The 14,833-nt window shown below is 38.5% G+C and overlaps 1 protein-coding gene across 3 annotated transcripts in view; it reads left to right on the top strand.

Moving 5' to 3' along the window:
* The first annotated feature begins 799 nt into the window (after positions 1-799).
* Positions 800-14,833, top strand: part of LRRK2 (leucine rich repeat kinase 2) — a 132,258-nt gene continuing 118,224 nt past the window's right edge. For all 3 annotated transcript variants that reach the window (XM_004771843.3, XM_045073212.1, XM_045073213.1), the window contains exons 1-6: positions 800-1,087; positions 1,344-1,429; positions 5,967-6,076; positions 8,646-8,734; positions 11,257-11,391; positions 13,739-13,873. In XM_004771843.3, the coding sequence (XP_004771900.1) occupies positions 934-1,087; positions 1,344-1,429; positions 5,967-6,076; positions 8,646-8,734; positions 11,257-11,391; positions 13,739-13,873 (709 nt within the window). In that variant the 5' untranslated portion in view covers positions 800-933. The remainder of the gene's footprint in view (positions 1,088-1,343; positions 1,430-5,966; positions 6,077-8,645; positions 8,735-11,256; positions 11,392-13,738; positions 13,874-14,833) is intronic.

Genomic DNA, 14,833 nt, shown 5'->3' with positions numbered 1-14,833 from the left:
AAAGGTGAGTTTTAGTGGACTTTAGGGCAACAGAGCTCTAGATAACCAAGAGAGGGGTAAAATTATTTGCTCCCCTACCAAACGCCACAGCAAGCACAGAAAAAAGCCTGTAGCTGGGCATATTTGGATTGCAAAAATCTCTCTCCATCCTTGGGGGGAGATTATTCATTTCCCTATAGGGGGAACTCTAAAGAACATGTTTTCCTAAAAGGGGCCAACTGGGCGGTGTTCTCCTTTCCCAACGCCCAGATTTCTATTCTTAGATCTGGAGATAGGCGGAGGCTTTCATTTTTTATTTTTCCTAGTTTGCAGACCCTCGGCGGGGCTGGAGGAGCCCAGGCGGGCGGGTCGGGGCGGGTGGCCCGCGGGGCTGCCGAACGCGCGCCTTCTCCCGCCACGGCTGCGGCGATCCGGGCCTGGGGACTCGGCGGAGCGCGCTGAGTCAGTTTCTTCCTGCACGACTCCCGGCCGCGCCGCCGCGGCGAGCGGGATCCGGTCCCGGAGGCGGCGCTCTCCGGGGGTCGGGGACCGGGCCTGCACGCGCGCGGGGGCCACGGTCACGGTCACGGTCACCGGGGTTCGGCCCGGCTCAAGCCGCGACCCGCCGGCACGCCCCGGTCGTGCCCGGCACAGCCCTACCTCGGTCGAGCCTCGCGCAGGCCCCTGAGCTCATTTTTGGGGCCTGGGTGGGGGAGGAGGAGGCCGAGGAGGAGGGCCGGGGAGAGGGAGGGCAGCGCAGGGCGGGGAGCCGCCGCCTTCCTCATAAACAGGCGGGCGTGGGTGCGGATGAGGCCGGCCGGGAGCGCTGGCTGCGGGCGGTGAACTGTGCTCGTCCCCGCGAGCAGCGGCGGCGCCCCTGCCCCTGCCCCTGCCCCTTCCCCGGGCGGCCGGCCTTCGTGTGGGAGGCACGGTCGGTTTGGAGCAGAGTCCACCATGGCCAGTGGCAGCTGTCAGGGGTGCGAGGAGGAGGACGAGGAAACTCTGAAGAAGTTGATAGTCAGGCTGAACAATGTCCAGGAAGGAAAACAGATAGAGACCCTGGTCCAAATTCTGGAGGATATGCTGGTGTTCACGTACGCCGACCACGGTAATCATCCGCAAGGAAACTACTCCCCGCCCCCACCCCTGCCTCTTTTGCAAACTTTCTCCCTCGCACTTGGGAGTTGCACAAACCTGGACTCCCGAGAAAGCCGCAGACTCTCCACTCCTTAGGGCAGAAAGGAGCGGAGAAGTTTAGGAAGGTCTTGCGCTCACTTCTTTTGCTTCCTCCCCCCTGTTTCAGACCCAGAAGGGGTGCGTGAATCATGACTTTGCTTCTTTTCCCTCACCCCCTTCTTTTCCAGCCTCCAAGTTATTTCAAGGCAAAAAAGTCCACGTGCCTGTGTTGATCGTCTTGGACTTGTATATGAGAGTCGCTAGTGTGCAGCAGGTAAAGGAGTTGTTTTCATGTCGCCCATTCCCCTTTCTCTTTGGAAATAGATGTTTTTCTGTCAGTTCTATATACCCAGAAGTTCTGGGTTGCTTCTGACTTTCCGCCTCACAAACCACAGACTGTGATTTTAAGAAGGAAGCGTTGTCAAATCATTATCAAATGTTAATGATGTAAAAGAGCCCACTAAGTGCTCCTTAATTGTTTTGTAGGAGTAAATTTGTACAACGCGCCTACAAGATATGATTGGTGGTGGGCGGTAAATAATCATGGGTTGGGATTTAATTCTCTTATTGGCTAGATGAGCTCATCAGCATCAGCATTTAACCAAATTATTCTAAGAATCTTACCAATGTACAGCATGTCCTAGAGATGACATCATTGTGAACAGTTTGGGAAAGGAGAATAATTAATAGTAATAAAAATTAATAATAATTAAATTAATAAAATGAAGTAACTGGCAAATTCTCATAGGTTTAAGGTTTCTTTCTTTCTTTTTTAACTTGAAAACAGATTTCTGGCCTTTAGCTGTAGTATACCTTGTATTATCTAAAGAAAGTGATGTTTTACTATTCTCCTATAAGTTTATATTTGTATTTTTCAACTCTTTTCATATGAACTGAATATAAAAGTGAAACTTAGAACCTATACCATAGGAAACACAGACATTTGTCAAATACCTTAAATACATTTAAAAAAAGAGTCCTAACTTGTGATCTCTCTGTCAAATAAATAAATAAAATCTTTAAAAAAAAAAAAAGAGTCCTAAGGTGATAGTTAAGAATGATTTACAGTCAAAACAAATTACTGCCTAACATATTAACTTCCTTTGTAGATTTCTGAGGTTTAGAGAACTGAAATCAGTCATTTGCATGTTGGGTGCTGAAAGGAAAGAGAATTGAACTTTGAATTCTCTCAAGGTGTAGGCAGAAAGCCAGTGTTTCTTAATGTTTACTGGAGAGCTCCACAGAAGAAAGAATTATCTGGATCTCTGAATCTGTGTCTAGCTACCTTCATCTTTATGTTCATCTCTGTATCCAGCTATGTCTAGTCTGGGTGAACCATATACCTAGTTTCTTTTATATGAGAACATTTATATCTGGGATAAATGGTTATTTAAATTTTTCTTACACGGAAATATTTCCCATCTGACTATTGATTTTCAGGGAGTTAGCAAACAAAATCATGAAAAGACGAGAGGCATGATAGAGGCACTGTTCCTTTTAGCATCCAGAGTCTGAATTTTGCCCATGAAATATGAGTCACGTTTGAGAGCTGGCCTATTGTGTTTGCTGCTCTCCTCCTCCATCATCCCTTCTTCCTTGCTTCTGCTTTGGTGTTCGGAAGTGCCTTGTCTGGCAGCCTCTGTTCCTTGGATTCCTTGCTTCCCCTGTTGGGGAATTCCCCTGTTGGGTGCCACTCAGTATCCCCAGGATCCTTGGAAGGCTTGGGTGTGTAGGGTCCAGAGGAGGTTGTGCTGAACTTGAGAACCCAGGGGAGGCTGGAACAGACCCACCACTTCATTCTTTGTTTTAGAAGCTGTCCAAGCCTAGACATGTTTGTCTGGAGTAGCTATGAATGTCACTTAGTATCTTGGCCCAGCATGTACCAGAGACAAAGTATGCAAAAAAAAAAAAAAAGGAATTGTCTTTTGATTTGGTTATTTAATAGAACAGAATTATTCGTTTTAGCATCATACATGTATTGTCTGCAAAAGGTATTGTGTGTATTACATCATTGGATTCTCACTGGAACTTCACTGCCTTCTCAGAAATCTCTCTGGACACTTTTAACCTTAGAGTCGAGTAGCTCATTTAGGACCATAGAGCTCATGACAGAGCCAGGACTCAAGTTTTCACGTACAAGTTTCATGTTTTCAAAAATCTCTTTCCATCACTCATTCTGAATCCACAAGCTGTTTGTGCAAGAAAGCAGTACAGTGGTTTGTTACAAATCCTGTGGCCATGCTAGCTACAACTACGTTATCAATTTTCATTATCACTGATCTTATCAAAGGGATGTAGAAAGGGGTTCTCTTGACTGATATTTTAATGCTCCCCTTAAAGAAAGTGTGTTTTTTTCTTCAGATTTCTTCATATTTGTGGTGTAACTACTATACATGTCCTTTAATGCTTTATATTTTGAGTTAGTTAGAAGTGCTGAATTAAAATTTCCAAATGATGAATTTAAGAGGGTAAGGTAAATTCAAAAGTAAATATTAAGGTTTCTTTCCAGAGTTCATTTCACATCTTATTTCAGACTCCCAGTTTGTATTTTTCAGGGTCTTTTAACATTTTACTAATGCTTTGTAATAAATGACAGTCTTTTGAGAACTGATAGTTAGACTCGCTGTCTTGGAGTTTCCTTTTTCTGCCAGTCAGCCCATCATTTCTCTCTGCTTCTCATTTTACATGACTTACCTCTATCCACAAATTACAACCTTTGAAGTAAGAGAACGAAATAACTGAAAGTGACTGAATTTTTCTTTAACTCCTAGCCTCTTTGCCATTGTGCATTAATTAGATGCTTGAATCTCCAGAATAATTCTAATAACGTGAAACTGCCAATTTAATTGTATTATAACTGGGCGAGAGAGGAACTTTCTCCCTGAAAGATAAGCTTTTAATTGAGTAGATTAATGGATCAGTTGTTCCCTCTGCTCTGCTGCCAGTGATTCTGTTTAATCATAGAGGCTCAGTTACCTCAGCCCTTTTGCAAAGCAATTACCGGTGCTGCTTCTTCACCAACCAAAACACAACAGGTTTTCTCCTTGAGTCAGTCATGCAGGTACAGAAATGCGTAGAGCATCCTCTGTGACTTGTGATTTATTTCCCACCGGAAGCTGTTCCAAATGTTATTTTCTTAAATACTTGGGGGGGAAAGTCTCGATGTATTTTATGAAAGCACGAAAATAGCTGGTTTCTATGACAGCTGGATTGTCAGTGTCTGTTCGGCTTACGTGGAGGAGGATGTCCTACTTAAATATAGGTAAAAATAGCTGTCAGAAATTGCTGCCTTTTCAGGCAGTTTGAAATTATGTAAAAGGATGTAATGACAGAGTAAAGCAATTCAGGCTTAATCCAGAAAAGATTCAGAAATCGTATTGTAAAGAGATCTTGTGTAATTATTTTCATCTTGTAAAGAAGCCTTTCTTTGTTCTTGGAAACAACAAACTTGTGTCATTATTCCTTACTGGATGCACAGAAATGCTACCTCATCATTCGGCTTTGTATCATTGGGCTCCACTTCGGCATCAGGTCTTGTCTAGCAAAAGCCTTGCCCTGCAGTACTGTCCTCACCACCGGGCACCTTGCTCTCCTCACAGCTTAGTTCCCGAGGCTTCCATTTCCGTATTTTGAATTACCACGTTTCTCATTCCTTTGAAATCTGGCTCAAGTCCTACCTTTTCTGTATTTATCCTTCTCTGGGTAATTCTGACAGTGAATGCTGCTGTCAGGCTTCATATATCGGTGTTTATCACATATCCTACTTAGACACGTTTTCATTCATCTCTAGAGGATACATATTTATACATTTTTTAATTTTCTTTGGGTTTTCTTTTATTCCTGATTATATCAAATCTAGTTCTGTAATACAATAGAAAGAATGGAAGATTCCTTAAATTTAGAGAGGAATATAAACAGGAAGAGTGAGTTGAATTTAATCTCTTATTTGAAATGCAAATGCCATATTTTTAAAAAAGTTGTATTTTTAAAAATCGCATTTTTTTTTCAGAAGAGCAACTTGTTCAAGATGACATCGTGTATAAACAGACTGAAAAAAGTTGTAATACAAGGCATCTGTGAGATCATATTTCATTTGGAAGTGGGAAAAAGTCTAGGGATATTTTTGGTGTCCACATCTTATCAACTCATATTTGGATGTTCTAAAGAAACCTAGAGGGACCCATTGAGAAATTCTACCCCCTCCCTTTCTTATAGTGTCTTTCTCTTTTTCCTGTACCAGACGTCACAATGGTCAGACCGTTCCTTTTCTCTCCCAGTCATTCTAGCTACCCTACCTGTGGAGCGGTCTTTACTTCACAATCAAAATTTCCAACTGTTGCTAACCCTCCATTCCTTTCCTTTTCTTTTTTTTAATTAAAAAAGTCTTTTTTAGCCTCTGTTCCTAACCACTTCATTTCCTTACCTACAATTAAAATCTTAAGTATTTAGAAGAGATTCTGTCAGGTAGATGTGATTTAAAAATCTTGTACTTCATAATCTTGGTGTGTCCTCAAACTATTTTTTGTGTTTCATTTTATTTAATTTCTTTTATTTAGATAATAGGCACATCTGTTAAATTCATCATTCAGGGATGCTCTAATATTTTTTGTATGCCCTTTTGGTATGGTTTTTGGAGAAAGATGTATTTTAGACATATGACTTGCTTTCCTCAGTAGGCATTTTAGGATGTCATTTTGTTTTAAAATAATTATTTAAAAATAGGTAGTCACCTGTTCCAGTAAGAATGAAGAGACTGAATATGTTCATTTAGCATGTTTAAAAATGTGAATATTTGCCTTTCTTGCTTTCAGGTGGGTTGGTCACTTCTTTGCAAATTGATAGAAATCTGTCCAAATACAATGCAAAGCTTAATGGGACCTCAGGATATTGGACATGATTGGGAAGTACTTGGGGTTCACCAGTAAGTATGATAGATACGTAAAAACAAACTTCATTAAGTGTTTATCCATACATATGACAACCCCGCCTTTGATATATCATGTATTTGTAATCCAAGCAAATCTGGTAAAATTCTCTAAAATACAGATATTTTTTCTCAAGTCAGTGACTTACATTTATAGAGAGTTTTCTTTCAGTTCAGTAGTATATTATCTATTTGCGTTAGAAAACTGACATTTGAGGTAGAATGTCAGGTGCTATTATTATTTTAATAATATAATAATGCAGTCATACAGTTGGTTAGGTTGTAGATTTTTGATGACTACTTATGAATTCAAACCAACAAAAGTTTTTTTACTTTTTAATAGTATAACTGATACAAACTAATAGTTCTTAAAAATATATGGACACTAAAATTTAGACTGTAAGTCTAAAATTTAGTTCTGTAAGTCATAATTTAGAAGTTTATGCTTTACCGTCTTTAAAAGTACATAAGGAATAACCATAGAGGATGCTGGGAGAAGGAGAGAAGTGAGTTGGGGGAAATCGGAGTGGGAGACAAACCATGAGAGACTGTGGACTCTGAGAAACAAACTCAGGGTTTTGGAGGGGTGTGGGGGTTGGGTGAGCCTGGTGGTGAGTATTAAGGAGGGCACATATTGCGTGGAGCACTGAGTGTGGTGCATAAACAATGAATCTTGGAACATTGAAAAAAAAGTACATTTATATAGATATTCACACATATATATTTATGAGCTTAAACCACAGCTTTCAAAATGAAGAAAAAAGAGGAAATTACCTTTCAGCACATCTGCAGTCAAATCTTGATAGCTGTTTTCCCAGCTATGTTACTGTAATTTGCAACATAATGACTTTATAGATGAGACCACTTCTTTAGCCATAATTAGTTAAGAAAAAAGTTTTCTGAAGAAAAATGTGTTTCCAGGAAAATCATTTTTTATAACTTTTTCCCTTAACATTTAAAATTTACCTTTTCTTATTAATTTTAGGTGTTAATTATACCTACTGTGACTTTTCTTTACCCCAGAAAAATGAATACCTATTGCTTCCAATGACATATAGCTTGTAGGAAAACATATTTTGGACAAAATTAAATTTTACATCTTTGTATTGTTTATGTGTCACCATAATTGCAATTTAAACAAATTTAAATTGTTTGTTCATAGGTGAGCATATCTGTGCTTGTTTTTCCATCTTTGACGTTTAATATGTTGCTGTTCTTCAGTTTCCATGACTTAAAGAGTGTTTTGAAAAGAGCATATTTACAGTTAATGTATGTTGTCGTCTCCAAACAATTTCTGAAACTCTATGAGTCACTTCTAAATGCTGCATTAAATGCAGCGTTTAAGGAGGAATGATATGAAATATAACTGTAAATAGGAATCGAAATGTTGTGTGTCCCTTGGTTTGGCTGAGGATTTCCAAAGTCCCCAAAGGTTAGCAATCTGTAAACTTAGGGAGTTTAAAAAAAACTCATCTAGTCATATCCTAGTAGAAACCCACTGTTCAAATTAAATTATGTAAACATTTCTGTAGGAAGTCTCATGCACTCATTCATTCATTCGGCCATGCATTCGCTCGTTTGCTCATTCATTCATTCATTCACCCTGTTCATCAAATATTTATTATACTCCTACTTTAGGCCTGAAGTGGTGTGAGCAAGATAGACAACACACTGCTTTCTGTCGTGGAGTATATTAGATCATTCCCAGCAAACGTTACTGAAAAACATAATCTCCCTGTATTCAAGGACTTTTTCCCACCAAAGGTTTACAGTGCTAAAGAAGAAATCTCATGTGGAGATGAAGTCAGGAATAGTGGGTATGATGCAGGGACAGGTAGGGCAACGTGGATTGGAAGAGAATTGACAGACCAGAAGGACAGGGCCTCTCAGTTCCTCACCTTGCCAATGGAGGCCATGTTTCTAGGGAATCTGTGGATGTCTCCAGGTTCTGTCTTCTTCAAGTGATGTAAAGCTAACCATCACTAGGTAGAAATAGACTAAAGATGGTATATTTTAGATTCGGTTAACTCAGAGAGAAATTAAATGAATTTGAACTAACTGAATATTGTGATGTACTAGCTTCACTATGATAAAATATTGTCAATTTCTCTTTCAAAAAGAGTAAAAATCAATAATTTAAATATTCATATGGGTTCTTAATTTATATGTACAAGCTAACATTTTTATTGCATCTCTCTATATTTTAATATATCAACATGCATAGCATAATTCACAAGTTTATATCAGATATAAAAATGGGCTTGATCTCTTGATGTATATAATTCCTCATGATAGTTTAGATATGGAGTTGGGTGAAAGTAATTAATTGAATTTGAATATTCAGAGGAAAAAGTTTTAACTTTTTACTGAGACATAATATTTCCCTCTTAATAGTTGTAAGTTTGGCTCAGTTTTAATGGAAGAAAAATGCACAAAAGCTTCAGTTTAGAGAATGAAATACAATGAGTTGAATAAAAATATAGGTGAGTGAAGCACAATACCTAAAAAAAGGAAACATTTAGGTATGATAATTCCCTCTTACCTTGATTTCTGTTTTTAATTACAGACTTATTCTTAAAATGCTAACAGTTCATAATGCCAACGTAAACCTATTAACTGTTGGGCTGAAGGCCTTAGATCTCCTTCTAACTTCAGGTAATACATGCATATGCATATTTTTAATATTGACTCAAATTTAAAAAGTATTTTAAACCACTGATCAAATGTGTTTTAATGTGTTTTTAAAATATAAGAATATAATGTGACTTAAATATCAGTGATTTCCAAAATTCTTTGTTTCTGTTTTTCCTCTTTTTTTTTTTTTTAAGATTTTATTTATCCATTTGAGGGAGGGACAGGGGGCGAGGGAGAGAGAGAGAACGTGCAAGAGCCTGAGCATGAGTGAGTAGGGGGAGGAGCAGAAGGAGAGGAGGGAGGAGCAAAAGGAGGGGAACAAGCAGACTTCATGCTGAGTACAGAGCCTGATGCAGGGCTTGATCTCATGACCCTGAGATGGTGACCTGAACTGAAAGCAAGAGTCAGACGCTTAACCAGCTGAGTCACCCAGGGGCCCCTCTCCTTATCTCTTTTCTTTATTCTTTTTCCCTCAAAAATGCCACCCAATGGCTCAGTGGGTTAAGCCGCTGCCTTTGGCTCAGGTCATGGTCTCAGGGTCCTGGGATCGAGTCCCACATCGGGCTCTCTGCTCAGCAGGGGGCTGCTTCCCTTCCTCTCTCTCTGCCTGCCTCTCTGCCTACTTGTGATCTCTCTGTCAAATAAATAAAAAATAAAATCTTTAAAAAAAAATGCCACCAAATATCTTGGCCTTAAGCATCACCTTTATATATTATTACCAATCCTGATTTCTCTTCCCAGCTTTGCTCCTAAAATCTGGTCCCATGCATCATATTCCTATTTGCTTGTTGGCTGTACAGGTCCTTGTCATTATTATCTCTTTCTGCATTATATATCTTGATATGTTTTCTGTATGTTCTGGGGTATGACATAATAGTACTATTTTAAAAATACATAGCATTGTTTCTTGAATACTTGCTTCACCTGTAAAATACCTCACATGTTTTTAAAAATGTAATCTGCAAAACATCTCTTGAGATGGGTATTTGATCACAGTTTTCTAGTGAGGGACGTGGAAGCACGAAGAAGTTGCCTCCGCCTGTAAGTAGTAGAACGAGGGTCTGAGTCCACATATCAGGTTTTTTCCTTGAGGACACTTCTGCGTGGAGGATTATTGACCTGAAAACAAAAAGTCTTGGTATGATGCAACAGTTATGATCATTGCTGGGATGGACACTTGCTATTATGTAAGTTCTGAGAAGAAAGGCTGCTCACAGGAGAGCTAATCACAATGATAGGGAGTGGTTTTCCAGGAAACTGAAAGTTTATGAATTGGAAAATTCTCCCAACACTATAATATATTGAAATCAGCAATGTGCAGACAATTAGGAAATTTGATTGGAGGAAATTAGGAAATTGGGAAATATGTCTTGAAGAGACTGGTTAATTTAATATCTTTCAGCCAACATTGAGAATTTTGCACTGTTAGGGAGGTTTTTAATGTGTTTGAAGTTCATCTCAGATACTCATTAAACGTTAACTTGTAGGTTGTTTTCATTGTTTGGCTTGTTAATTAATGGATTTAATAGTTATTGGGCATTTACTGTTGTGCTGGCCTCTGGAGAATTCGAAGGCAGATGAGGCAAAATTTTTATAACATAGAAGGGCACAGTCCAATATAACTTTTTGCAATGAAGAAAATGTTGCACCTTTCAGTGTCATGGCAAGTAGCCATATATGGCTATTGAACATTTGAAATGAGGGAAACTAAATTTTAATTTTATTTAATTTAAACTAATTTAAATTTAAGTTTAAAAAGCCACATGTGCTTCGTGGCTCCTGCATTGGACAGGACAGGGAAAGAAATAAAAATTAGTGTGAGAGGGGTGCATGGATGTCTCAGATGGTTAAGGGCTGGACTCTTGATTTCCACTCAGGTCACAGACTCATGGGTTGTGGAAATCAGCCCTGCCTCGGACTCCACTCTCAGTGAGGAGTTTCCTTAAAGATTCTTAGCCTCCTTCCCTCCCCCCACTATGCATGAGTGCTTTTTCTTTCAAATAAAAGATCTTCAAAAAAATAATAATGTGAGAAATAATTTCAATTTATTTTTTTATTTTTTAAATATGTTACTTATTTATTTGAGAGCGAGAGTGTGTAAGCTGGTGGGAGACAGAGAATCCAAAGCAGAATCTGTGCTGAGTGCAGAGCCAGGGGCGGGGCTTGATCCCATGACTCAAGATCATGACCTGAGCCAAAACCAAGAGTTGGCTGGTTGACAGGGAACAGAAGAAGGCTAGCTAAAGGGTGCCTATGGAATATGCAGGTAGTGTTGTCTAAGAAGCAGATAGTAATATGTTTCAGGAGTTTAGAGCAAAGGGCCTTGGCTACAGGTGTTGATTAGGAATATAGACTTATAGTAAAGTGTACTGGGAATTAATTTCACTTAGAAAGATCACAGAAGTTGATAGGTCTATCTGGGGTAATTAAGTGGTTTATCAAAAAGAAGAGTCCATAAACCATTCATAGTTCTCATGTAAAAATCAACACACTAAATGTTAAAACAGCTGTTTATCTGGGGCATATTGTTCTTTTCAAAATAGGCAAAATCACTTTGCTGATATTGGACGAAGAAAGTGATATTTTCTTGTTAATTTTTGATGCCATGCGCACATTTTCAGCCAATGATGAAGTCCAGAAACTTGGATGCAAAGCTTTACATGTGCTGTTTGAAAGAGGTATTTAAATATGTCATATTCTCGATTTTCATATTTATATAAGAAGCAAGGGAAAAGTGGAATATAATTATGATAATAAGATATCTAAAATTTTACTATTTATGAAGAAGTGGGGGCTGTCAGTCAAGGATAAATAATGGGGTTAATTCAGAAATATTGCTTGTTTTGTGGAATGAATTTCATTCATGGGTTACAAATTATGCAATTGTAGTAGACTTTCTTCCATTGCTTAACAAGACTTAAGGTTCACTTTGCAAACCGGATGTGTAGGTGTTAAGAAAGAAAAAATAAAACTGTGAAGTCAAAGCATAGATTAAATTTGGATTTATGATGTTGAGTCATCTCCAGGGATTTTAGAAATTGCTAAAGGCTCTGTATAAAGAACCAGGAGGTTTGCAGTGTCCCTTAGGAAAAAGACAAATATGTATTTTATCTCATGGGACTAAGATGGATAACAGAGATTATCATGTAATTTTGGAGTTGGTTGGAACTGTTAGTCCTACCACTGGCTTGATGAGGGAATAGCTCAGAGAAGTGACACAAGCAACCTGCCCTGTGGGCACAGAGCTAGTCACCACCACTGCAGTCAATTTAGCACCATTTTCCGAGAGCTCTTTCTGCATCATTATGAGAACCAGTAGTGCTGGAGGTTTAGGATAGGAATAACTTATGTGGGCTCTATGTCTATGTCAGTTTGCCGCCTGAGTTTCTGGCAGCTCCAGGAATTGAACAGATCAACATCTACTCTTTAATTCTTGCCTCATTTCAAAAATACTTTAAACAGCTTACAGCTACTTACAATACACTAGAGAAAGAAGTGGATGAGGAAATGCATGAAGGGAAAGTAATGTAAAAATAATGTAAAATAATTTACTAGTTACTTCAGGTCCTGTATAGTTGTCAAGGCATGGACCAGAAATCTCTTTCTCTGGTTCCTATCAGGCCAAGAAGAGTTAAACGTCGCCTGTTACAAAGTTACTTGAGATAAAAATAAACCCATTTATCAGGAGGAGTGATCAGGGTGGTGGGAGACCTGGGAAAATAACTCTTTTGGGCTTCCCTGGATGAGAAGATAGAGTACACATGTTTTATAAGGAGTACAAAGTGTATTCAATGAGAGAGACTCTATCAAGTGTCGGAACAGCATGGGCCTGGATCCCAGCTCTGATGATCAGGCTTGGCAGAGAAGAGGGTTTACTGTGAATGGAGACTCAAGGAACAGCACGTCTTTCGGGTTATCTTCTATAAACATTTTGTCTTGCAACTAACTAAGCTTTTGATAAGAACTTGGCAGAATTGAGTTTGAGGTTCCATGGTCTCACAGGTCTGTCATCTTCTGTGTTGCAGTTTAAGGGCACATTCTTATTCATGGAAGAAAGGCTCTCTGACCAGATGGGACCCAACCAAGACATATGGAGAAGGACCAGGGAATGTTAAAACGGAGCTCTTATTCAGTAGAAATAGTATCAGTACTGACAACATTTTGATTATAAATAGAGTAGAAAAAATTTCTGAGTTTTCTAGGACTATCAAGTTCCCTGGGACTTACTAGCACCTGTAGAGTGAATTTTCAAAATTTGAAAGTATACTGTGGAAACTGCTCAATAAAACGAGAAAGTTCCATGATACTCCTCACTTATTAGAAGAACCTAACCAATTTCACGTCATTTTATATCATATCATTGTTATCAAGTTGAAAAACAAAAAAGTAATGCTGATTATAATGTTTTCCAGCATTTTTGTCTGTGCCTTTCTCAGGTTACAAAAGACCAGATTTGTATACATGTTTTTGAGCTACCCACCCAATAAAATGACTCCAAATGGAACTCATTGGCTTGATTACAAAGACTTTAATTATGAAAATTTATAGTAATTTCTGATGAAATCAAGGCCATTGAGAGAGAGTACTTCAAAGTCCAATTACTTGTCCTCTGCTGAAGTTCACCCCTTTTGAACTGAGCTGCCTTTCAACAGTGTACCATTAACCACTCCTTTTTAAGTATTGTGATCTATTCACTTGCAGAAGGGTATCTTTATTAGTCATTGGTCAGTTTCCCAAAGGAAATTATAAATAACTTTGTTTTTCTGAGGATTGTTTGGTCACTAACACTTTTACATTTTTTAAAACACTAAACTAATATAGATTAAAAAGAAATTCTTTTAATCTCAGTAGCTTTTCCCCCCATTATAAAATCTTTAGGAAGAGTTTTGCTGAAATATGCATCTTTAATTCTGTCTGTAGTATTTACTGTGTCTCATACAATTAACATGAATATTATGTTTTTAAGTAATTAAATTTTTATATCATCTTTAAGCCTTTTCAGTATTTTGTCTTTCATCCTTCTAGTTTCTGAGGAGCAGCTGACTGAATTTGTTGAGAATAAAGATTATATTATCTTGCTCAATGCATTAAAAAATTTTAAAGATGAAGAGGAAATTGTGCTTCACGTCCTGCACTGTTTACATTCCCTAGCAATTCCTTGTAAGTACCCCATGTGCATGATTTCTTTTTTGTATATGAAAAATTACAATATATCTCCTTTCTGAGTACATTTTAAAAATATTTTTTATTATGTAGAAACTTGCAGGTGGGAATCCCATTTATTTATTTATTTATTTATTATTTATTGATACTGTACTACAGCTGGCTCAGGACTTGGTGCTGGGAAACAGTAATGGAATATATAGACATGTTTCTTGCCTTCTCAGAGCCCATGGTACTATACCAGATATGGATAATATAGGTGACTACAATGTATTAAAAGGCAATTATTGGCAGAAGTACCTGGGGTTATGAGAAAAACAAGAAGGGAGGCAATGTCTCTTAGAAGAGACTTCAAGGATGAGAGCTTCATTTGTAGGGATGTCTGGGGTGAAGTGCTTGCAGAACGTCCCAGGCAGTGAGCATTGTTATATGTCAAGATCCTGGAGCAAGAGAGAGTATAGTGCCTTCGAGAAGATAAAAATAGCTAGTATCCGAAATCTATGAAGAATTTATCAAACTCAATATCCAAAGAATAATCCAGTCAAGAAATGAGCAAAAGTCACGAACAGACATTTCTCCAAAGAAGACCTACAAATGGCCAACAGACCCATGAAACAATGTTCCACATTCCTTGGCATCAGGGACATTCATATAAAAACCACAATGAGATACCACCTTACCCTTGTCAGGTGGCTAAAATTAACAAGACAGGGAACAATGGATGTTGGCAAGGATGCAGAGAAAGGGGAACCCTCTTATACTGTTAGTGGGAATGCAAACTGGTGCAGCCATTCTGGAAGACAGTATGGGGGTTCCTCAAAAAGTTAGAAATAGAGCTACCCTACATGACAGTAATTGCCCTGCTGGGTATTTACCCCAAAGATAAAAATGTGGTGGTCTGAAGGGACATGTGCATTCCAATGTTTGTAACAGCAATGTCCACAATAGCCCAACAAA

The sequence above is a fragment of the Mustela putorius genome, unplaced genomic scaffold (assembly GCF_011764305.1).
Source record: "Mustela putorius furo isolate JIRA1106 unplaced genomic scaffold, ASM1176430v1.1 tig00537227_pilon_pilon_pilon, whole genome shotgun sequence".
NCBI lineage: Eukaryota > Metazoa > Chordata > Mammalia > Carnivora > Mustelidae > Mustela > Mustela putorius.
Note: the sequence above shows the minus strand (reverse complement) of the source record. Positions and strands in the feature narration are given on the sequence as shown.